This window comes from Trachurus trachurus, assembly GCF_905171665.1.
Source record: "Trachurus trachurus genome assembly, chromosome: 19".
Taxonomy (NCBI): Eukaryota; Metazoa; Chordata; class Actinopteri; order Carangiformes; family Carangidae; genus Trachurus; species Trachurus trachurus.
This window is the reverse complement of record NC_139913.1, coordinates 13487436-13512779: the sequence shown is the minus strand read 5'-3', so window position 1 is coordinate 13512779 and position 25344 is coordinate 13487436. Positions and strand designations below refer to the sequence as shown.

The following is a 25344-nucleotide window of genomic DNA, read 5'->3' as shown; positions in this document are numbered from 1 at the left end:
GTTAGGGTCGGTTTCAACCAGGTTATAAGGATAAGAACAATAATTAGAGTTAAAACTGAAGTCATAAGTGCAAAACCAACCTTTTCATGGATAAGGAAGCCTAACAACGTAACCAAGAGATGAGAAACAAATTATATGTATGTAATGATAAATAATTGGTTTTAGTGTGTTTTAAGACTCAGGTCAGAACCGACACAAGAGATGTTAGCAGAAAGATGGCGAGAGGAAGGTTACATTGAAGGGGGTATACTGACAAAAAAGGCCCAGGGGCCCACACGATAATATTAAAGCCAACGTTTTCATTGATAAGGACGCCTAACAACGTAACCAAGAGATGAGAAATAAATGGGATAATAAAAGATGTTTTCAGTATATTTTACAAATTACTGTAAGACTCGGGTCAGAACCGACCCTAACACAAGAGATGGTAGCAGAAAGCTGACACAAGACTCCTACTTTTAGGTCATCCAGATTGGCTGGTAGGGGCCCAGGTTTGACTGGTGAGATGTTGCTCTGGTTGGGATATGCACTCTTGACTGGAGAGGGGGAGTTGCTGTTGTTTGTGCTGGACGGACCAGAGGAGCCGCAGGCTGATAACTGCTCACTGGATCCTCTGGAATCAGACATAACAACCGGATTAATCACAGTTCAAATACAACAACTCTGTACCAGGCTGTTACCATAGAGATTGTGCTCTTGTTACAGGCTGTAGACTCTGGCCTAAACATACGGTATCCTTACATCTGCATTTGAATTCAGTGATGTGTGCAATTTCAGTCACAGATGGATATTCATTGGGTTATTTATCACTGATGATATTCTTGGGTTGCTGTGGCCACTTGATTTATAATTCAGCAAACCTGGGACTGATGCTGCAGAGCGTGGACTGTCAAGTTGTTCCCAGACCTACAAAACAGTCACTCAACCATGTGTGGAGGACAAATAAGTGCATCGATGTGTCTATAACAAGAAGTTTAAAAATAGTCCTGTTCAACCATAGTTTGAAAAGCTCTGGATAAAACCAAAACAACATATCTTTAAACCTGCTATAGTTATTATGTTAATGGAGCTTGGTAGAGTGAAGAGAAACCAAACTGTGAATCCCTCAGTTTGTCCTGTTTGTCAACAGCTTTATGTGTCAGTGCTGTTTCTACAGCTTGTGTCTGTTGCCCCCAGGTGGTCAATATCAGGTAATACAGATTCAACATTTTCATTTTCAGACATGAGGGGCTGTTGGATTAACCTTCACTTTTCACAGGGTATAACACTGTTCATCAGCATTAAGAGAATAAAAGAGCAACCTATGCTAATGAAGACTGTGATATTGTCAGACAGTCTAGAAGAACAAAGACTGGAGCGGGAGGTTGAGTTCTAATTGGTTCAAATGTGAAAGTACATCTGGGCCCAGTTGTTCAAAAGGTAATCTAATCAGATTTTGGATAATGGATTGGATGGTTAGGGTTAGTTCAAAACTGAGATCGGATTGGATCACGTGATCCAGTCTTGGTTTTAATCTGGATCAAACCCTCAGTTTGTGTTGTTCAAAACCTTTCAGTAGGATCTGGATAACTTTGATTTAAAAAAAAACTAAAACAAAACAGGATTATTCTGATCCCAGCAGTTTGGTGGATTCAGGACAGATTTCAGGAACACAGTCACATTTAAATTCAATTCAAAACACTCATTATCTGGATTTGGTAATTGGTAAAAGTAAGAGGGATTAGCTATGTGATCCTGGATAGCAAAAAAAAAGGGGGGATTTCAAAATCTGGATAATTTTGATCCAGATGACACCTTTTGAACAACTGGGCCATGATCCTGTTGTCCATTAGTCAGATTCTGGCAGTGGAGTGTATAATGGACAAGAAGAGAACACACACATGGCCCAAGTATGGGCCACATTAATTTTAGTGTTAGCATTAGCCAGTCTTGCCAAACCCTTCAGCCGTGTGGGTTTATAATACTGAAGGTTGTAATGTGCCCACTGAGCAGAGTGGAAGCTGATTAATACGCTAACCTTAACTTCCCACCTCTGGAGACATCTGGTGGTGAGTGAAGCCTTTGGGTTCATAAATAAAAGCTGCACCAGCAGGTCCAAATATGAACCTATGAACCCCCCAGCACTGACAGCAGGCAGTCAGAAGTTTACATTATTTGATCAGATTTATTTACTGTGCTCGGTCTGTGACTGTGACTCACTTGTGGGTCTGGGCTGACGGGTGAGGCTGGTAGCTGAAGGCCGGTTGTCTGGCCTGGGCCTGGGTCTGTGGAGTGTGCGTGTGATGCTGCGGCTGCTGATGCTGATGCTGATGCTGATGCTGCTGCTGCGGCGACGCGTGTGTGTGAGAGTGTTTCTGCTGGCTGAGGATCTGCAGCTGCAGGAAGAGCTGCTGCTGCTGAAGCAGTCGGGCGTAGGCCGAGTCCATGGGCGGAGGGGACTTCTCCGCCTTCTGGTCTGGAGGAATGTACTGGTGGTACTTGAGCTTCTTCACTTTGGGCTTCACATCTTTGGGTTTCTTGTGTCGGTTCTTGTCCGACGTTTTGGACTGTTGAGAGTAGAGAGGGAGGGGGAAAGGGTCAGAGCGGGCCGACAGTCTGCGCCAGGCACGGGTTCTGTATGGTCAAGGGTCAAGATAAACCTGGTGTAGAGTTAACTGACCTTAACTATAGCAGGAACAGGTATGGGGGGCGTGGCCTGGCTGTTGTTGGCACTGGGCAGTCCTTCATCCTGGCCTTGTTCAGGTGGGTCTCTGGTTGCACCCCCCTGTTCACAAACACAAAAAAACATGTACTATCATGGCCAAAGTCCTCCCTCAGCAGCTGAATATGCTACCTGTGAATAAATACTTAAAGGGATATTTCAACATTTTGGCAAATTGGCCTATTGCAATAATCCCTATAGTCATAGCGGTAGGTTCATCACCTTTAATTGTCGGTGCAAGCTGTTTTGAGATCGGCGGGGCAGAGACGTGAGCTCTGCACGGTGCGCTGTATTTCCGCCTTTCCCTCATCAAACTCATCAAATACACAATCCAACAACTCCAAAACACTCTCTTGGACAAGTTGTGACCTGCACATTCACCACGCTATGAAATAATAATGGAACGTTACGAGACAGAGTTGTTTTCAATGCAAATGCGTAGCCGGAACTACATTCCAGACACTGGACGGAGTGAGTTCAGAGTATTTGCTTCATGTGTCATAATGTTACGTAATTATACCAATAGGCCAATTTTCCAAAATGTTGAAATATCCCTTTAATAGTTTTCATCAAATATTATACTAATAGAGACTGTAGAGCGGCTTGGCAAGATGTTAAAACTTTTTCAGCGCTTTGGCTTGACCAATGACCTTACTTTAGACGCTGTAGACCAGTGCTTTAAAGGTGACATGTTATGGAAATATCACTTTTTGAAGGCTCTCTAACATATATTTAGGTGATTGCCTTCCGGCCCCCAAAATGTGAGAATTGACAAAAAAAATCTGTAATTTTCAGGCTCCTGAGGTTGAAATCCATGTGGTTTCATGAGCTGTCCCCTCAGTTGTCATCCAATGATATCATTAGTTTTCAAATTTGCATAAAACCACCCAGACCTGCATGTCGCAGACATGTCTTTAAGACACCTGGGAACTATTTTAATTTGTGGAAAAGGGGCAGAATAATTCTCCTTTAAGCCAACACTAACATTAGAATGCTAAGTGGTTACAGAGATCAGAATATAACTTACAGCTTTTTGTCATTAGTTTTTTATTTATTTATTTAGTTACAACTTGATTTTCCCCTCCCTGCATAAGTTCTGCAGGTTTGGTTACTTGTTTGTAAACTAAGATTTCCTGAAGAGCGTTTATTATACAGTGTTATACAACAAATCTAGTCAATGGTATGTAGAGTAATACAGAACAAGCTTCACTGCAGCCAGATGCCAGATGAAATTACATTCATGTTGTAATAAATAGAATCCAATATAAAAGTCTGTCTGTCTTGCTAAATTTACTTGAGTAAAAGAGTTGAATAGTTTTTTTTAACCACTGCCACTGAGGAAGATGTACTGTAAGGTTATCAGCAGTTTCATGCTAGACAAAGAAACAAAGTAAATGCAGAGTCATGACCAGCAGGTTAGTCAGAGTGATGGGAACCAGATGTCGGAGCAATCCAACCAACAACTGTCAGCTGTGCTCCACCACACTCAGAAACACTGCGTATCATTTCATGTCAGCTTCAGCTTCACCTTCAAACTGCTCTGGTGAGACGTTGACTGTCTCTCCAACAAAACGGAGAAACTGTGACTGAGCCAGTGACTGTGTAATAAAAACCTCCCGGTTGTTTGAACATCTTATTGATTGCGTTGACAGTGTTTTTGCTGCTACTGCCTCAGATGTGATGTGTTTTGGTCTGACAGAGAAATCTATCAGGTGGTGGAGGCTGTTTGAAAGACGCTCAGTTTGTAATGCAAACAAAAATAATTATCACTCAGGCCGACTGATGTTTCCTCTGACAAACACACTTTTCTAACTGACATCACACACTGAGAGCTGGAATGAGTCAGATGGATGTAAACAACTCTGTCCTGGCAGCAGTTCCACTCAAGTGACCGTTGCTGATGGCGACGGTTGGGATGAGGTCATCCCGAGTGAAAGGTAAGGAGTGAGGACATAAAGGCGGCCGGGCTGTGGCAGGTTTGCAGGAATGTGACACCCACTCAGTCCAACGGACAGCGGAAACGGCTGAGCCCGGTGCAGTTCACTGTGCTGCCACAGGAGGGCACAACAACCACAGCTCAGCCAGCAGAAGACAGACGGAGGGAAGGAAACAAACATGATTTTTTTTTTTTTTTTTTTTTACCTGTCGTGGGCTGGTGAGGGCGGGCGAGGAGGAGGAGGAGGGCGTGCTGCCCGCGGCCTCTGATGAAGGGCAGGCCGAGCCCTGGGACTCGTCACTGTGGTGCTGCTCTGGAGACAGACTCTCACTGCTGCTGTCCTCCTCAAACGCATAGGAGTCGTCCTGCTTCGGGAACTTACCGTGGTTCACTGTAGGAGACACAGAGACACAGACACAGGGGGGGTCAGACAGCCGGAATATGTCATTTAGCAGGACAAATGCAATTAAAGGACCAGTGTTGGGCATGTTGCTTTAAAAAGTAATTAGTTATAGTTACTTTCCACAAAAAGTAACTGAGTTAGTAGCTGAATTACTACATTATAAAAGTAACTAATTAACAGGAAAAGTAACTATACTCAAATATGTAAAATTCCTTTTTTTTTGTTTTTTTTTCATTTGGTTTAGAAATAACAGAACAGTCCATACAAATCATTATCAAAATATTACATATTAAACAACCTACAAACAACAAATCCCCTAGAAAACAAAAAAGACACAAAAATGAAAAAAGAAGAAAAAAATTACTTGAACTAACCAATTCACTCAGTATTCCTCCGCATAGGAGTGAGTAGGTTAGTTCCAGATAACTGCTTTTTTCCAACTAGTTGATGGACTGATAATAAAGAGTGTAATGTTGTTTATAGTAAGTAAGTATACATTTTGGTCCTATGGTGTAGGTCAGTTAAAATATTCCTAATCTGTATCTGTGTCCTTTCAAAGATGCTCAATTAATTTGCAAATGTGTCTTCCCTGGATTCAGCTTGTAAGGAAGAGCACATGCAATCAATCTGCAATGAACAGCATGTACTGGACGTGAATGAAACACAAGGCAGGGAGCAACCTCTGTATCACACATCCAAAGTATCAGGAAAACATCAACCAATGGAGAGAGCTTTAGATTGACATGTCGTTCGTATATGATGCTGTGGTGTTCACACACCGCCTGTCTGTGTGTGTGTGTGTGTGTGTCACTCACACCTCGGCTCACTCAGCCTGGAGGTGTTACGCTCTGTGCGTGAGACACCGACACCCCCACTTTACCTCCGCCACGCTGCTGAATGAAGCAGCCGATAGCAAACTGAGCTCTGATTGGAGGAGCTGAGAGCACATATCTGGCAGAGAGTCGGGAGAGGGAGGTGGCAAAGGTGTGTGTGTGTGTGTGTGTGTTGTGGAGAGGTATAAGATTCTCTTTTTGTATCCAAACATGTGACAGCCTGAAACAGACCCTGGTTTCAATCACAGCACCAGCAGGCTCTTTCTGTGCAACTCGGTGACCTCGCAACACACACACACACACACACACACACACACACACACACACACACACACACACACACACACACACACACACACACACACACACTGACGGAGCTTAACACACAGCCTTGTGCACAGCATTGTCCTAAATGCCACTTCCTCCCACCTGTTGGTGTTTAACTCCTTCCCTCTGCGCAGCCACACGCTCTCTGACAGGTTCATGCAGCACACACTGTTTCCATGAGTCTTTAAGTCAAGTCCATGTCACCAGGAGATTGAGATGCCAGAATTACAGGAAATCTAGGAGCCGTGTGCACTTCCGCTTTTCAAGTGGCCGGTTCAGAAGCCACGGAGGGGTCGCATAGTTTCCAAAACTACCGCTCAGAGGTTGAAACAATCGTTGGGGATGTTTGTGTACGGAGCTGTAAGGTAAGAGGTGCACTGCAAAAACTCAAAATCTTTTCAAGAATATTTGTCTTATTTCTTGTCAAAATGTCTAATTTCTAGTCAAAACGAATCTCTATAAGACTCATCACCTAAAAATTGACTTGTTTTCAGATAATTTTCACTTGTTTCAAACAAATTTTCTGTTGAAATAAGTAGAACAATCTGCCAGTGAAAGCCAGTTTTTTTTGTGCTTGTAATAAGAAAGAAAAACTTGCTCCACTATCAGATTTTTCTACTTATTTCAAGTGAAAATATGCTTGAAAGAAGTAGAAATTTTTTTTTAATTTTTTTTAATTGTGATGAGTATACTTAGATTTGTTTTGACTAGAAATGACATTTTGACTAGAAATAAGACAAATATTCTTGGTAAGATTTTGAGTTTTTGAAGTGCGACCGCTGCAGGAGGCCTGGGCTAAAGCTGTAGAGGTGGCTCCCTGGACAAAAACAAGGGAGGTGGAGTACAAACATACACACAGGTAAACCTACACAAGGACGCACTCTAAACTCCAAGTCAAACACACGTCTCCACTTCTAAGGAAACGAGGGTGGACCCAAATACAGCTGCTGCTCGTCTCGGTAAACGGCGCGGGGCCTCCTCGTGCAGAGGTAGTGTAAACCGGCTGACTGCAGCCTGCCGCCTCCTTTACGCAACATGTTTACTGGAGGCTCAAGGGTGGGGGGGCAAACAGAAAAGCTCTCAGAGCACCAAGCTCACAAAACACTTGTGTCGCTGCCAAGAGTCCTGAAGAAGTGGAGGGTAACGTGTCAGGGACAAACAGTGCGAGGTCAGACTCAGGCACAGAGGGACGGGGATTCATACGGCACTAAATCACAGAGCGCTGCGTTTCCTTACATCAAACACTGGAGAAGGAGGAGGAGGAGGAGGAGGAGGAGGAGAGAAGAGCTTCCAAACACTTGACTCTGCTATATGGATTTATAAATACTCAAATATGCTTGTTATTTTTGAAGAACACTATCCTGTTCAGTCATCCAGAGTGATGACAAGAAATCTCCACAAATAATGTTCTAAAAATGGAAATGATGTGTTTTTGTTCTTTGTGACAGAAACACAACTTTTTTCCAAGGTCAAGAGTACATGACTGTTGCAAGCTTTATTCTAGCTAATTTATTGGATATAAATATTGTTGTGGACAGTTATCTCATGACTTGTGGTGAGTTTTGTTCCATCAAACTTTCAGGACGTGATAAATATGTATAAATAAAAACCACAGGGGTAAAATCTGATGGTGCTGATGCTGATGCTTTATGAGGAGGAGCTTCATTAAACATATGTAATAAACTTTCAACTTTTAGCTTAAGTAATGTGACTGTGTGGAGGTTCAGCTGCACAGTTATTTAAGTACATGCTTGTTTAAGGAGATTACAATCTCAAGCAGAGTGTACACACACACACACACACACACACACACACACACACACACACACATATACACACAGAGAGTCGGGGTGGTGTGTGCTCTGTTTTTACAGACTTTAAAACCGGACCATCAAACGGTGTGAGGGTTTGGTGCATGGTTGTTAAAGGTGTGTTAACGTTATTTTACACACAGCAGTGGCGGCGGCGGTGGGGGGCGGGGGCTCTGCTGGTACCTGTCTCTGAGTCGGCTGAGTCTAGGGAAATGATATTCTTTTGGACCAGCTCCAGGGGCCCCGGCCTGAGAGCCAGCTTCTCACTCAGGTCCTGGGCAAGACGGGCTCGCTTCAGCCTCAGCTGGGCCTCCAGAGAGGAGCCGTCTGAGGCTGGGTCTGCACAACACAGAGGGAGGTGGGGGGTGGGGGGTGGGGGGACCACACCGTCAGCAACACCGGACACAGCACGGACACACCGCGTACACCTGAGACACACTGCACTGATGGGAGAGGAGATCTGGTCAAGATCTGTACGGTATCACCGTTCAATGCTGCTGCATGGCACATTAAAGGAGACATATTCTGCCCCTTTTCCACAAATTGAAATAGTTCCCAGGTGTCTTAAAGACATGTCTGTGACATGTTTTGGTCAAAATACCCCAAGGATCAAACATCACAGCTCTTTTCATCCTCTCAAAACAGCCCTGTTCAGAACGACTGGTTTCATTGCCTGTCCCTTTAAATGCAAATGAACCACTGCTTGACCCGCCCCTTCTACTGGTACCAGGTAGGGGTGGGGTTATGCAAATTCGAAAACTCATTAGGGAACAGCTCATAAAACCACAACCTACGTAGTCTGAAAATTACAGATTTTTTTGTCAGTTCTCACATTTTGGGGACAAGACAAACACCCAGATATACAAGAGCCTTCAAAAAGTGATATTTCCATTGTATGTCCCCTTTAACGCTTCTCTGATCATTCCCTTCCCCGTGATTACAGGACACTGTGTATTGATGGGCTCGAAAAGGAACTCTTCAAAACCTGGTTTTCCCTCATTAATAATAATCTTGGATTGTGTATTTGATGAACCAATCTCCTGCAGATGATGCTGACAAACCTGCCCATGTTGTTGACCTCTTAGCCGAAGCTAACGGACGAGCTAACAGTACAGAGTCTCCTGCACTGAGTGAACTGCAGATGTCTAACCCTCTGCAAAGGGTATTTTACACACAGTAAATATTAACTTCACATCCATTTTCAACATAATCTAACCTTTCCTGGAAGTTAAAAATAATGTTGTATTTTCAAGTCAATAATAGTTCTAAGCTGTTATTAAAATTGTAAAATCAAGTCTAGCTGTGTTTTCATCTCTGCTGATTGTTTATTTTCATTTCATTATTTCATCATTTCATTGTTGCTTCTTTAAGCAGCTGCGTCCAGCTGTTGTTTCCTTCAGTTTTCAATAATCAATAATTCTGAGTTGGATCAGTTGTAATATCAGACGCTTCACATTCACACACTCCGAGAGCTGGAAAAATAAATACAGAGGTCGTAATTAAAGAGCTGCAGCAGGTGAGATTTTCAGCCTTCCACAATCTCTCCCTTTTAAATCCAGAATAAATAATCAGAGCCAGAGCTGGCCCACACTCTGCCCACCGTCTGCTCAGTCCGGACAGCACACACTCACTTTGATTATATGAGAGCAAGACAGAGCAGCGGCACTTATTTGGTCAAATATAATTTCAATCTTTCTGAACTGGATCCAGATCTTTGAGCTGTGGACTCAGGTAGAATCTGATGAAAAATGACCCTGAAACGTAGCCTTCATTAAAAAAAAAAAAAAAAAAAACATTACAATGGAGTGAAGATTAATCTTCAGTATTAAACTTTCTCTTAATCTCCAGATACAGAAAATATTTGGCTTCATGTCTCAGTCAAATCAGACATCGATCTAAAGGTGAAGGTAGAGAGCACAGACACTGTGTGTCCCTGAGAGAAGAAAGAGATGGAGAAAAAGAAAAATGTGGGAAGTTAGAGAACAAATGAAGGAAGGAAAGAGCAGATTTGGAGAAGTGAATGGAGAAAAACTGAGGAGAATATGAGGAGAGATATGTAAGAAGTTTTTGGTTTAGTATAGTGGGTAGAAAAGAAAGAAAGAAAGAAAGAAAGAAAGAAAGAAAGAAAGAAAGAAAGAAAGAAAGAAAGAAAGAAAGAAAGAAAGAAATAAGTGTCAGATATGGAGGGAAAGGATGGATGCAGGGATGGAAAAGAAAAAAGGTTCAAAGGAGGAGGGCAGGAAGGGAGGATGAGTACCGGAGGGGAGGGGGGCTGAACTGGGTAGTGAGTAGACCAGCTGATCTACAATGGTTCGGTCCTGGTGGAGGGGTGGAGGGGGCGGTGGGGGGCATCAGCTGCTTGTGGTCACACTGGTGACCCTCTGTTGTCCTGCAGCAGGATGACATCACCTTCTGTCTATAGATCAGCTGCCTCCCTCTGCCCCCCCACGGCACGCTGAGCTCTCGGCCTCATTAAATCAAACAGCCCCGAGGCCGCGGCGGCCTGCGGGACACACACACTGTAACCTGAGCCGGTGACTGTGAGCTGGGCTTACAGACACTTAAAGGGATAGTTCATCTTTTTTTGAAGTGGGGTTGTATGAGCTACAAATGCCCATTAAGTACACTAGATGCAGTATAGACTGAGAAACACCTGCGCATCGCACTGCACCAAGACACAGGTAGTACACTGTTGAAGGACCATTAATCAGCGTACGTCTCAAAACAATACACCAGTTCAAGAGTAGGATCTAAAGTAAAAATTTAATGCATCGGCTGGTCGGAAAGAAGTTTGTTTATCTGGAACTAACCAACTCACTCAGTACTCTTCAGTACTTCTCCACACAGGCAGACTCTGCCACGTGCTGTATCACTCCGCCTATCAGCTGTTTGGATCAGTGGTGTGTGGAAGAGGCGAGAGAGGGAGACATTTTTACTTTATATCATACTCTTGAATGGTTGTATTATTTTGAGATTCTCATAGGCGGTGAAAATATGCTGATTAATGGTCCATCATTGACAACAGTGTACTACCTGTGTCTCAGTGCAGCACGATGCGTCGGTGTTTCTCAGTGGGGGAGAGCAGAGACCTTTTGCATCTAGTGTACTTAATGGGCATTTGTAGCTCATACAACCCCACTTTAAAAAAAGCTGAACTATCCCTTTAAAACATCCCTGTTAAAACACTGGCTCTTTAAAGCTCCTCCGCTGCATATACCTGCTGATGTAAACACTGCACTCGGAGCGCAGACGTATGGTGCATTAGGCAGGAATAATTCCCTTTGTGTTTTTAACCGCTGAGGATGAGAGTGCACTCAGTAAACCTGCAGCTACAGCCCTGTTATCTTTATGAGGAAATATTAGATTGTATGTGTGTGTGTGGAGGCAGATCTGTGACCAGCAGGCAGACAGCGTGCTCCCATGCAGGCCACACGCCAGTCAGTGCCTGAGAGGTTGGGGTGGATTCTTGAACAGCCTAATAAACACCAGATGTTCCCTGGGTAATATACACACAGAGCCTGTGCCATGTCCCTTCTCCAGCCAGGCAGAGGCAGCCGGCATCTGAGGGATCGCAGCCACAGCGGCACGGAGCAGGGGGACGGCGCTGTGACGCCCCAAATATGTCTGATTTTTTTTTTTTCGGGGGGAAGTGGGACTTCAGAGCCGAGAAGAGAGCTGATGTTTTGGAGGGTGATAAGACATGGGGTGCGGGGGCGTAAGGAAAAGTGTGTACTAACAAACACAAGCCTCTGTAGCCCTGCTCCATCTGCGCCACCGCCTGCAATCAAGAGATAAACAGCCAATTGAAAGTGCTCTTTTAAAAAAAAAGAAAAAGTGCTGGCCAGTTGCATTTCTCCTTGCCGCCTTATCTGTGACAGACTCCTAGAAACTGATAGGGCCTCGCCGGCCTCTGGATTCCGTTCCCCCGCACACTTACCAGCAGTTTATCTGGAGGCTGGAGCCTCTGTGAAATGGCAAACGGTGCCAGAGATATCATTCAACAAATCCCTGCCCCAAGTCCAAGGCCCCGGCCCGGTGTTTGTTCTTACAGAAGGGTAACACACACACACACACACACACAAAACATCTGTACACTGTGCTCCATGATGACCAAGATGACACAGCTCTGCTCTGCAGCATCAGGGACCAATTGGATCTGGATTCAGAGGGGTGGCCCGGTACTTGCTGTCGGTTTTTCTCTGGAGCTGTATAAATAAAGTTATGACTGTGTGTCTGCTCATGCTAAACAAACTCTGATAATGCGAAAGAGTCAGAGCGAAACAAGACAACTGCAAATACCTGACCCGCAGAACATGGAGGCTGCCAGCGTCAGCTCCAGTCAGGATTTAAGGAGAATGCTCAGTACAGTGGGTCTATGTGTTCTCATCACCGTGTCCTGTGTGACAGTGGAAGCACGGCTCCGTGTGCCGGGGTTAGGGTGTGCCTCGCTCTGATGCGGCGCTCTGCTGTAAACAGGTACAGGCTGTGTAAATCTGAGACTGAGAGGCTCTTCCAGCACGAGAGCATTCCTCAGCGGTCACTCACCGACCTGTCTGCTGTTCTCTGGCTGCGGCTGCCGGCTGCCTGTCTGCCTGTCTGCCTGTCTGCCTGTCTGACTGTCTGACTGTCTGTCTGTCTGCCTGCAGGTCCCGTACATCCACCTGCTTCCTCTACCGTTCTACCCTCCTCTGTATCTGTCACTACCTGTGGATTGTCTGCAGCCTGGATCTGCTTCTCTTTACAGCATCTGGCATCTTTTGGACTTTTCCTCTACCTGTTTCTCTGCCTGACTTTATAGGGATAGTTCAACATTTTGGCAAATTTGCCTATTGTCATAATCCCTATAGTTTTAGGAGTAGGTTAATTACCTTTAACTGTCGGTGCATGTTGTTTTTAGATCAGCTGGGCAGAGACGTGTGCTGCTCAGTTAACGCAACGGTAGTCAAATGGCGAACGACGATGTCAATCATCTTTCCCTCAAAATTCATCAAATACACAATCCAACTACTCCCAAACACTCTTGTGAACAAGTAGTGACCTGCACATTCACCACACTATGAAATAACAACGTATAATTATGTAATACTATGACACAGGAAGCAAATACTCTGAACTGCTTGTGTTTTTGAAATCACTCCGCCCAGCAGCCGTGTCTGGAATGTAGTTCCGGCTGCATTTGCCTCGAAAACAACTCTGTCTTGTAATATCACGTTATTATTTCATAGCGTGGTGAATATGCAGGTCACAACTTCGCCATGAGAGTGTTTTGGAGTTGTTGGATTGTGAGTTTGATGAGTTTGATGAGGGAAAGCCAAAAGTACCATTCGCCTCCATTGCGTTAGCTGAGCAGCTCACGTCTCTGCCCCGCCGATCTAAGAACAGCTTGCACCGACAATTAAAGGTAATGAACCTATAGCAATAGGCCAATTTGCCAACATGTTGATTCTAAATCTAGATCTATGTGTTTAATGTGCAAATTAAAATAGATCAATTGAAAAAGTTAAACTAAAATAGAAGCCAGAACTAGAATTTTCAGCTATTCATTCAGACCCCTCTCTCTCCATCCCTCTGTCTCTGTCTTCCTTTACAAGCAGCTGCCATCACTACAGACGATCACAGACCACTTTCTTCTGTCCGTGTCATGCACTTTGTCAAACTCAGAGATCTGATACTTCTAACAACTGAGTTCCAAGATTTTCAGAGTAAAACTGATTGAGCCAAGAGGACCTGCAATTGAAAGGTCAATTTTTCAAAAAGCAGCAACTGCTCATATTTCACACACTTTAAAACCTTTATGTTATGTCTGTCAACACACACTACATTAGATTCTTTTACTGACCTGAATGACATGAAAAAAAGTCTCTTGTTAGCTGCACGAATCAATATGTTTTTTTTTTTACTATGTGCAACATGACGAGTGGTGTTGAACGAAGCATTTCAGCGTCTCAGCTCATTGTTTCTGTTTTCTTGTCTGTAACAACATCTATTGCACGTCTGTCCGTCCTGGGTGAGGGATCCCTCCTCTGTTGCTCACCCTGAGGTTTCTCCGATTTTTCCCTGTTAAAAGGGTTTTCCATGGAGTTTTTCCTCAGTGGATGTGAGGGTCTAAGGGCAGAGGATGTTGTTGTTTACATGATGCCATGTGCCCTTTGAGACAAACTGTTTGTAAAAACGGGCTATACAAATAAAATTGCCTTGCCCTGTTTCGTTTTTTTCATCCTGCCAGATTTTCTTTTAGTCCCTCTGCTCATCATGAACCCACTGTCCACCACCGAGCAGCTGGTGAGCAGCAGCTACGGCCACACTAGCCTCGCGTCACCGGGCTCTTCAGAGAGGCAAAGAGCCTGGTGTCTGTTAACTCCGAATTTCCGTCTTCTAGTGGATCCGGAAATCGCCAAATTCACCAAAGTAAAAGTGTTAACCAACATAAAACTTATGAAATATACATTAACTTGTAATACAATACAAGCAAAAGGTTAACTTAATGGCTTGGGGACTTTCTTGTAAATTATATTCCTTAAATTAAAGAGTTTCACCGCATTTTATTAGCTTTGTGCTTTTATTTTGACGGAAAGGCCTGTCTCAATCGCCCTGGATCCGGTTGCTTACCAAAACAGCGAGTCAACGGCCCCAGACTACGGCCACACAGTCTCCTGAGGAGCTGGTGGAGCTGGTGGAGCTGGTGGAGCCCCAACACAGAGCTAAAAGTCACCAAATGTGACCTGGAACTGGAGTCCAGATGTTTACGACACGGTGCCAATTTTGTTTTTACGGCTTGTTGTGCTGCCTTTTCATTGGACAAAAAAAGATTAGACAAAAAATGTGAAAATAATTGGTGTGTAGCCCTGAAGGTTCTAGTCTTCGGAGGTTCCCTTTCTGTGACATCTCAACTTTTTTTTCTCCACTGACTTTCACTGCATCACTCACATAAAATCAAAGTGTGTCATGTTCACGTTGCTTAATTGTGTTTCTCTCACTCTTTCCATGGCTGTTTGAGTCACACTGTGTATAAACGCTCTCTCACTCACTTTGTGTATGTGTGTGTGTGTGTGTGTGCCTGCACAGTGTTGGAAGGTGTTACTCACGAGGCATGATGCCTTGGTCTGCCAGCTGCTCTCGTGTCCTCCTCTGCTGAAGTCTTAACTGTAGGACTGAGGGTGGAGGGAGGCAGGTGGGAGGAGGGAGGAGGGGTGAGGAGGAGAAGAAGAAGAAGGAGAGCAGGGGGGAGGAGGGGAGGGGGTAGGGGGGGGCAGGTAGAGAGAGGGAGAGATGTGAATGGACAGGTGAAGGGCAGAGGAGGAGGAGAAGCAGGAAGAGAGACTCAGAATTCATGCCACTTTTTTTACTGCTTCATTATTCTAACTCCATCAAACTGACATGAGAACAGTGCTCATGTCAGTTTGCAGTGATGGAACAGTTCTGTATGTACTGTAGGTATCTACATATACACACACACACACACACACACACACACAACAGAACAACACTCACCCGCAAATATTTCTGAGAACAGGATGTAGTGAATGATAAACACGGCTCCTGGCTTTTAAACAGATCTGCTCTGCAGTGTGTGGTCTGCAGTGTGTGTGTGTGTGTGTGTGTGTGTGTGTGTGTGTGTGTGTGTGTGTGTGTGTGTGTGTGTGTGTGTGTGTGTGTGTGTGTGTAGAAGTGGGGTAGGTGGGAGTGTGGGGTCGTAAACACAGAGCCTCCCCCGTGTCTGTGGATCTTTTTCCCTTTTTTTTCCCTTTCTTTGTCCGTGTGCTTTTCCTCCTCTTATCTGAAGGTCTCTCTGAGATCCTGGCTCTGGCACACCGGCATGAAATGTTCCTCCTCCTCCTCCTCATCCTCATCAAACCTCTAATTATTCTCCGCCCGTCTCCTAGACCGTTAGCGCCGAAGCATCTCGTGAATGTTCTCAAACCCTCTCTCCAGTTCTGATGTGACAGCTTCCTGAACAACTGGGCTCTGCTGCCACATGACAGCGCTCCGGTGAGGGAGCTCCTCTGTTATGTAACAGCAGCCCCTTCCCTTCATCATGACAGTTTACAGGCTGAGGAGGGGGGCAGGGGGGGGGGCTGCTCACAAAATTACAGAGAGAAGATGCAGACGCCAACATGGGGCAGACTGAGAGATGACACTTCTGACTAAGAAAGCGTAATACATTCACCTGTTCTGTTTTTTTCTGACTCTTCCATGCACTATAATATGACATGTATGTCTCTATTTCCAGAGTGATGATGCCACAATGTCACCTATATTATTACCACTTCCTCTGAATACATGAAGATATAAGTTAACACAAACATACAAATAGCCTACTGAAAAATATCAAGGTGACTATGAGTTTACAATGTTGCAAACTTATGTTAACAATATCATGTGTGCAAGTTTATTAGAACAGTGAACATGTAACAAAACTCTATATATTCTATCTGCTCATATACTGTATGTTTTGATGTGAAGTGGTGTTACATACATTTATGTATGTAACATACAGCATGTCTACAATATGAGTATAAAGATAAGCCTACTGATTTTATTATTGGCTGGATATAGATGTCAATACATGGAATTGTTCCAATTCCTAATAGGGTTCATGTACAGTTTTTACATTCTTTTGTACATATTTTGTACGTACATTTATGTCATATAGAAATGTAATGTAGAGTGGGGAAAATAAGCATTTGATCCCCTGCTGATTTTTGCTCTTATTTCACCTGATCAAATGTAAATTAATTTAGAACCTTTATGGTGATATAATTTCTGGATGTTTTGTTGATATTCTGTCTCTGTTAGAATAAATTTACCATAAAAACTAAAAACCGCCCATTTCTTTGTGGGGGAGCAAACTTACAAAACCAGCAGGGGATCAAATATTCTATACTTATTTCCCCCACTGAATCTACATATATTACATGTGTGTGTCTCGTTTATGCGGAAAAACAGAGCAGATACTTTTTCTTTGATTTAGAAGTGTAACGCTTTTACTGACGGTTAAAACACAACCAGCTCAGCCTCATCCTGACCTGTGCTCCTGTGACTAACACCACCGTCACACAGTTTGCAGGTTTAACCCCCCTCTGGCAGGGAAAGCAACGTTGACACCGCAGTGTGACGGTTAGAGTGAGTTAATCCTGCAGAGCGTTTTTGATGCCGGCTTGATTTTTTATCAATGATGTAGTTCTCCTGCCTCAGTGAGACATACAGGCAGGTATGTGGAGGAGCTGGACCAACCGCTGACCACACGAAGCTCTACTAGTGTTAACTTCCCCCGACAACAAATGACACACAAACCTGCAGCCACATTTACACATTTTCAGATTTATGGCGTAAATAAAGGATCGTTTGGCTTGTCGCTGGTGAAGTGGTGGTAATTACACGAGCCGGCGCGGGAGATATTCTGATTTACTGCCTCAAACACTCACAGCCACCACCACCAGGGCTAACAATAACACCACACTGTTACACTCACACTCCAACTACATGGCTGCGTTTGTTCCATGAGTCCTCCTGAACCTTCACCAGCAGGAATGTGTTTGCGACAGATGTATGAGCGGCGCTGTATAACTTCTAATAAACAGCTTTTACTACATGAAGTATTGGGTTTATTTTAGTCTAATACGTCTGCATAAAGTAGAAAATCCACCTTAAAACAGAACCCACGTCTTCCTATTACTCCTGCGCTGCGTGCTGGTTAAAGGCAGATTTATGAAGGCTGCCTCATAGCCAGAACAGTTCTGGCTCAGGCCTCAGGCCTCTCTGTGTGGACATCATGTCCTCCCTGTCCCTGCGTGGGCCTGGACTCTGAAGGGCCCATAGGTGTCAGCTTGTTTGTAACCCTCATCCTATATCAGCTGGGATTGGCTCCAGCCCCCCGCCCCCCTGGGACCCTGCATGGATAAGCATGAATGGTGCGGCTAATGGACAGGTGGGTGCAGGTGAACACACACACACTGCTGCACACACTGTCCTGGCTGATGGTGGACACTGAGACAGTGAGGTGATGCAGATCTGTGCAAAAAACACAAGTGAGAGCTTTTTTTTAATGTGCTGCCAGAGTGAATCCACTGTCAGTGTTTACATCATTTATTATCAGAGCTGATATGATTACTGGAGAAACATTCATCTGGTCTGATAAGATAATATAGTCATTAAGGAGTTAATATGATGAGCACAACAACAACAACAACAACAACAACAACTGTGTTCTCAGTGAAGGGAGGAAACTCTGGAATGCCTTTAGCTGTCTTTGCACAACTATGCAACAAATCCAGTGCACCTCTGTAGTGGTGCAAAGGTTCAAGACGAAAATATGAAATAAGTCAAACATAAAATAAATAGATTCAAGCACACACCTGAGTTATAGATATTAAACTGTAGAAGTTGAACTGTATTATTCTGTTATTTAAAGGTATAATATGCAGGAATTACCCCCATCTAGCGGTGCGGTTGCATATCTGAACGTATTCTTGATGTTGCATTCACGTGAAATCGGGCAGACGTCAGACAGACAACAGACGCTGCTGCATGTAACAGGATAAACAAGCGTCTATGTAAACAAGTGGTCCGCCAGCACGAGGCAAAACAATACAGGCGTGACAATATGTTGTCATGGTGATGTCGTATTGTTTACCTGACCCACGTTTTACCGTTGTTTCTCTCATCGAGTAAAATGACATGCGGTTGGTTTGCCGACGGCCGTCTGCCTGACTGCACCTGAATGCAACATCAGTGCCTCAGTCCTTCCTCACACTACACAGTGGTGACAGTTTTAACAGGCGCTACCCGGAAAACTTTCTCCCCGAGCCGACAGCTCCGGTGAGTTTCTGTGGTTACCGACCTGCCACTGAACGTAAAAAATGGCGATGCAACATGGCAGCCAAGGTTCGGTGCGCCGCCCCTTCCTATATTTGTAACGACTTGTAACAACTCATTCTAAGGTACGAGAAAGCTTTCATTTGTATGTGGGTGTGATTCAGTGAAATACGTATTTATGAAAGTAATATTTGATTTTTGCTAATAAAAAGCCAGCTAAGTTACACACTGGGGCTTTAATGCACAGACTCAGCCTCATGTATTTTAGTCAGTTTTTTGATGGTACAGGTGGTCAATCAAAAATGTTTACATCCTTAATTTTGTACTGATGTTCTGCATTGTTCTTATCAAACAAACAAATACAATAACATGACAGGCCAGATAAAGATTAATTCAAATTAATTCCAACGCATGCCGCTGCTCTGTTGTTCTGCTGCCTCACAGCAACAAGCCAACCTCTCAGTGAAGCAGATGAGTTGATCCTCGACAGGTGTTACGTTAAGACAAACCTGTGTCTGGAGGTGATTTGTTATTCACCAGGCGATGGACACCGACATGATGTAGTATCATTGTTTTATTCATAATGTTATGTAACGGCAGCAAGCTTGAGAGCACGGCCGCAGCCCTTTGAGCTGTTAATCAAATCAGCATGAGAACAAGTCAGTTAACACACACACACATACACATTCAGCAGTCTACGGGGAGCACTTAAGTCAGATCCTTATCTGTCCTTTCAGCTTCACCCATGCAGCAGCACCAGTTCCCATGGCTTTGATACTGCAGCTCCAGCGTGCTCCTGCTTTTCACAGGAACCCTTGAATGCATCTCAAGGTGCACGCGGCTTAAAGAAGACCGTAAATCCTGGACGCAGCAGATCGTCCGAGACATCCCACCGCCCCACCCTGTCACCGGCGGTTACCACAGAGATTTACCGGTAGAGTTTAACTTCACTTACGCACAATATCTAATTCATGCACTCGTAAATTAACCGAAGCAGTGTTCTTAGTTTGAACATGGAGATGAATCCCTTCAGCTGGAACACGGCTGAAGACAAGATGAACTTCACCTCTATCTCTGTGCAGTGTAAAGCAGCAGCAGAGGAACACAACCCTCAGTGAAAAGCTCCTGCTGCCGCTTTTGAACGCAGCTCTCTCATGCTCCCCGGAGCACCGGGGGTCATTTCCCACCCTGCCAATCTGCTCTAAACAACTGGGAGGAAAAGCATCATTTACCATGCCATTTCTGGAACGCAATTACTGCCAACGCTGAGGCCGAGCCTCTCAGGCCTGTTCCAACCCGGAGCGGCGTGAAGCCTTCAGAGGAGAGAGCGACACCGGGGTTCTACTGAGGAGAGAGAGAAGCAGCAGGGTCTCTGAGCTCCGCTGCCATCATCAGTTACATTTTCCTCAGGGAGGTGGCAGTGTTGGTCAGACTACACACACTGGTAGAACAGCAAGAACACGCTCGTGCTCAGATGGTACCTTCAAAATAAAAGCCAAGGAGATCCAAGAGGATCGGGATCTCGTGGATTCAGTGTTGGGGAAGCTAAATATTTCATGTCATTGGCCAAAATTGTAGTTTGTACAAGTTAAACCACAAAAAATGACCCAAAAAGTAGTTGAAATACTTGATGATGTTGTTTAAGTTACAGCAAATTGTAGTTCAGCTATGTAGTTGTAGTTTAAGTCTCCCCAACACTGCTTGGTTGCAGGTACTTGAGTGTCCAGCTGACCTGAGGTCAGGTCTTCTCAGAGAACCACGACCTGGACGACTGAGCATCTTCACATGAAGGAGATGGATGGACACAAAGCCACAACAGCTGGTGTGTGTTAGGTTGAGTTTAAATCAGTTGTACGGTCTGTACCCCTCCTCCCTTGACTTGATTTGCCCAAGTACACACACACACACACACACACACACACACATACATTCACAAGCACCACCAGCTTCCACTTCAGCCACATTAAGATAACCTGTGACCCCCTCTCCAGTCTCTAATCTGCTTTTATCCACCAGCTCAGAGCACACAGAGCGAGAGCGTCTCCCTCAGTGGCGGCGGCTCGCAACAAGTGCACTAACCTGCCCGAGACATCACCCTCACATATCATGTTTTTTTTTGTTGGTTTTTTTGGGGGGTTTTTTACGAGGAGGTGGATGAACATCAAAGAACACGCCCCAAGCCGTGAATACATCAGTCTGTGACGGGCCCCCGCCGTTATATAGATCTTATATGCCGGCCTCCCCTCTGGCATTCCTGGTGTCGTCACATGCCGGCCGTATATTACTCACACCTGTCACTTCGCTGGTGTTGCTGAAGATCACAACGCCAGCGTCAACACGGCTCATCCAGGCAGACAGATGGATGACACAACGTACACAACGGAGCCGCCTGTAAAATGCCAAGCGTTGGCAGACAAACTGTTTGCACGGCTCTTCTCTGGAATAAACACAGCTGCAGACAGAAGCCGCAGCAGGAGCTCACACACACACACACACACACACACACACACACACACACACACACACACACACACACACACACACACACACACACACACACACACAGATACACACAGTGACGTAAACGAGACAGGCACAGCACGTCAGTCAGTCAGTCGTGGTTTCACTCACCTGATCTAAACTTGCTTCGTATCAGTATGGAGTGCTCAGAGCCCAGAAGAGTCATAATGCTTACAGTACGGTTCCAGTGTTCAAAAGTTGCAAAATATAGTCACACAAGCTGAAGAAGAGGAAGAAGAAGAAGTAGAGGAAGAAGTGGCGCTGGCTGCGACCCCCCCGGCCGCCTCTGGACCCCAGGCTGAGATGAGATGGAGCGGACCCAGCCTGCCTCATCAACAGTTTGAGAAGGAAACTAAGTGTAAGGAAAAACCATAACACACACACACACACACTCTGTGGTCTTCTCTGTAGTTGTGTGTCTGTGTGCAGCAGCTGCAGCCTTCAGCTCTCTGTGCGCTGCCTCCTCTGCTCTGCTCTGCTCTGCTCTGCTCTGCTCTGCTCTCTCTCCCCCAGGGGCTGCTGGTGTGGGAGTGTGTGAGTCTTCGGGGCGGTGAAGCTTTGGTCCCATCTAGCTGAGAGCTCTGAGCAGGGCCGGGGACAGCACACAGGGATATGCCCCCGTACGGGGAGGGGCCTCCTGGACAGGGTTCTCCTCTAAGCCACGCCTGCCTGCAGCCTGGAGGCCGGACAGGGCTCGGTTGATGCCCCCCCACCCCTCCCCTCTGCCACTGGTATAAATATATCTGCCTATCACCCCTGCTGACTGTCATTAGACAGCAGAGAGGGGGAGTCAGATAGGGGTGGGGTGGGGGGGGGGAAATCAAGATAGTGGCACAGATAGAGGAGCAGCAGTGCAGCCAGGAGGGAAACACAGGGACGACAACAGGTTTTACTTGTGTTCTTGTGGGGGAAGTTGACAAGCAGCCTCAGAGTGAAGATGAGCTCTGAGATTCAGATGTTACACAACACAGCTCCTGATCTAACTCAGCAGAACCTCCAAACTTTAGTTTTTATGCACTGTAAACATTACTTTATATAAATATCGTGAAGAGCTTATATTTAAATGTATAAAAATGCTAACCTAGCTGACTCCGGCAGTTATGGTGAAAAGTTAACAACAGCGACAATAGTGGATTTGTATTTTTAAAAAGTCAGATATTTTGTTGGCAGATAAAGTCTAAGAGTTCTGTGTGAGCTGTGACAACTTCAAGCTCCATACAGTATAAAGGTAGATGTTTGTGTTAAAGCTCCATACAGTCTAAAGGTAGAAGTACCAGTCGTCAGCACTACTGTGACTTTGTGATGTCACTTAAGCCAGTCAGCCAATCAGAAGAGAAGCTCAAGAGAGAAACCTGTGAGGCCCAGACAACCTGTTGCCCCTCTGTGATTACCAATAGGGGAACTATTGATTTACTTTATTATATTGTATTGGTCATTACCTATAGTTGAAAGGACAGTAGACATGTACAATGACATGAGTTGGTGGAGACCAAAACCATGTTGAGATATTGCCATAAAACAGATTAATACTATAATGTGCTCACAAATCATCAAAGTTTTTCAATGTAATTAAATTGTCATATTTATGTGCTTTTGTCTGTGTAGATGTAGTATGTTTGTTTGTTCATTTGCATATGTATTGGCACTGCTCACTTCTACCTGTGGTTGAGTTTGTGTTGCTTTTGCGTTGTCTTGTCTCATCCGGGCCATCAAAGATTTCAGTATCAAAACTCAATTGTTGATATTTCCCTTTTGTGATATGGTACAAGTACACAGCTTTACACTTTCCTTTCATGCTTTCCTTTCTTATGTAACCACTTTGTATCATAATAAAACGTTTTTTATATCCACTATTTTCCTTCCCTATACTTAGAAGCAAATGCAAGGTTAAAAAAAAAACTATAAAAGCAAGATGCAAAAGATATTGAGAAGAGTTATTGGTCACTATGACTATGACTACGACTGTGTTAAACTTGGATAAGAAGGGAAATCATTCATCAGATGCAATAGGCCTTTCAACTAACCCAAACTTGGACATAATGTATTTTAAGAAAACTTAATGTGTCTGGGCATTTCTCCGTGTTTATATGGATACATATTTGCTGCCTGCATTTAGAACCATCCTTCTGTGTTAACCTCTGTCAGCCAGCTGTGCTCTTTTTATACATCCATTCATCGATGTACAGCTCTATAAATGATCGGTTGAGCCCAGTCACTCATCCAGCAGCTGAGAAGCAGGAGGTTTATCTTATCTGCAGCATGAGAGCAGATTCTCGGCCATGTATTCAACAAGGCTTCCCTTCCTCCAGCTCCCACATACCAGCCCAAACATTTGTCAGAGTTGAGCTCAGCTCTGTGCCCACCGTCCTCTGAGGACGCAGTCAAGCCAACTGCAGAGTCTCCTGGACGTCCGTCAACACAAGACGTCAGCTGGGCATATGAAGGATTTCTCTGCAGTTGTTTAAACCCAGGCTTGATCTAAGCGCAACATGGTGATGGAATGTGTGAAGCTAAAATCATCAGTCCACAGTAAATGACATGGAAGTGTCATTGTGTGGCCTTATGTTTGTGACACAGTAGCTGACAACTGCAGAGAACGTGTTCTACACCAGTCTGGATTCATGTCTACACAAACACTACACAAAGGTCTGGTCAAGGAAACCATTACATTTTATTGAAGGATATTTTGTTTTCTAAGATGAAAAACACCACTGGCATAGTGGCATTAGATTAATGATTTTGTTCTAGTTTGAATGACTGAATGAATTACAGTTTATTGCTTTTCTTTTATAAAACTACATTATTCAATTTTTTGTCCAGGCAAATTATTATTATTATTATTATTATTATTATTATTATTATTATTATTATTATTATTATTATTATTATTATTATAACTGAAAGTGTCATTTGAAAGGTGTCTCTCCTACTGACCAACTTAAGCGACTGCTAGCTTTAATGTTTGTGTTCAGCATCACCTGTGACTGCAGATATTTTTCTCAAGAGTTGGTGGAGACCAAACCCTGAGTGAGCACAGAAACAAATGTGTGTGTTTACTCATGTTGTGTGTGTGTGTGTTTGATGGATGGATCAGCTAAAAAACAAAACAAAAAAACAATACTTACTTTATGGGGTTTTATGACAGTGTGGTATTTTCAGTTTGTTTTCCTGTTTCTAGTTTCCAAAAATGTCTTCAAGCAGATCTAATGAATGAGAATTTAACATACCGACAATAAGTTCACTTTATTTAAATTTTTAATCAAATTTTTGATTTTGTAATACTCATTTCAGAAACATGAAGCGAACCCAGCCCTGGTGTAAATCGGACTAAAAGCTTTAAAGCAGATATCAGCTTCACGGCCGTTTCGGCTAATGCTGCGTTCAAGGCAGGCTTTTGAAACCGTAAGTTACAGCTTCAAGTCACAACTACGACTTGGTAGCGTTCCAGGTAACCCGTAGCTCGTGTTTTTACCATCCTGTTGTCTGTGAAAGTTCCCTATAACGGCCACTCGTAACTTCCGACCCGTGAACTCGTACCAGATCGAACTGGTATGACTTCACAGGAAGGAAAAACACAAAGTACGAGTTTCTTTGAACGCACCATGAATTAGCAGCCCCCGCCCTTGTCAGGCATCAATTGGTCCTCGTGCTACGTCACCACATTCACGCGCATCCCTTGGCTGCACACACAGCCCTTCATGCCGTTCTCTCTCCTCATTGGATAACACTTGTATCCCACAAGGAAAATTTTCTCCTCGGGTTACAGCAGAGCAGAGTGACGGAGAGACTCGTGTTTAGGCTGAAATACTTCATGTAAGTGATTGCTGACGGAAAATAGGACTATTTAGGACTTATATTAACAAAAACATTCCACTGATATCTGCTTTAATAAACAAATAATTACTTATAATAGGTAGTTAAAATTGTCTCTTCAGACGTCTTTCTCAACCTCTTTTTATTTTATTTTATTTTTTTACAGTTTTCATTTTACATATAAA

At 44.2% G+C, this 25344-nt stretch overlaps 1 protein-coding gene across 1 annotated transcript in view; it reads right to left on the bottom strand.

Moving 5' to 3' along the window:
• myocd (myocardin) overlaps window positions 1-21645 on the bottom strand; it is a 31530-nt gene extending 9885 nt beyond the window's left edge. Inside the window, exons 1-7 of the mRNA XM_083994471.1 lie at window positions 21458-21645; window positions 15097-15162; window positions 8195-8350; window positions 4844-5028; window positions 2660-2764; window positions 2200-2546; window positions 457-613 (exon numbers count right to left, since the gene is read on the bottom strand). Coding sequence (XP_083850597.1) covers window positions 457-613; window positions 2200-2546; window positions 2660-2764; window positions 4844-5028; window positions 8195-8350; window positions 15097-15162; window positions 21458-21512 — 1071 coding nt within the window. The 5' untranslated portion in view covers window positions 21513-21645. The remainder of the gene's footprint in view (window positions 1-456; window positions 614-2199; window positions 2547-2659; window positions 2765-4843; window positions 5029-8194; window positions 8351-15096; window positions 15163-21457) is intronic.
• Window positions 21646-25344: the final 3699 nt, after the last annotated feature.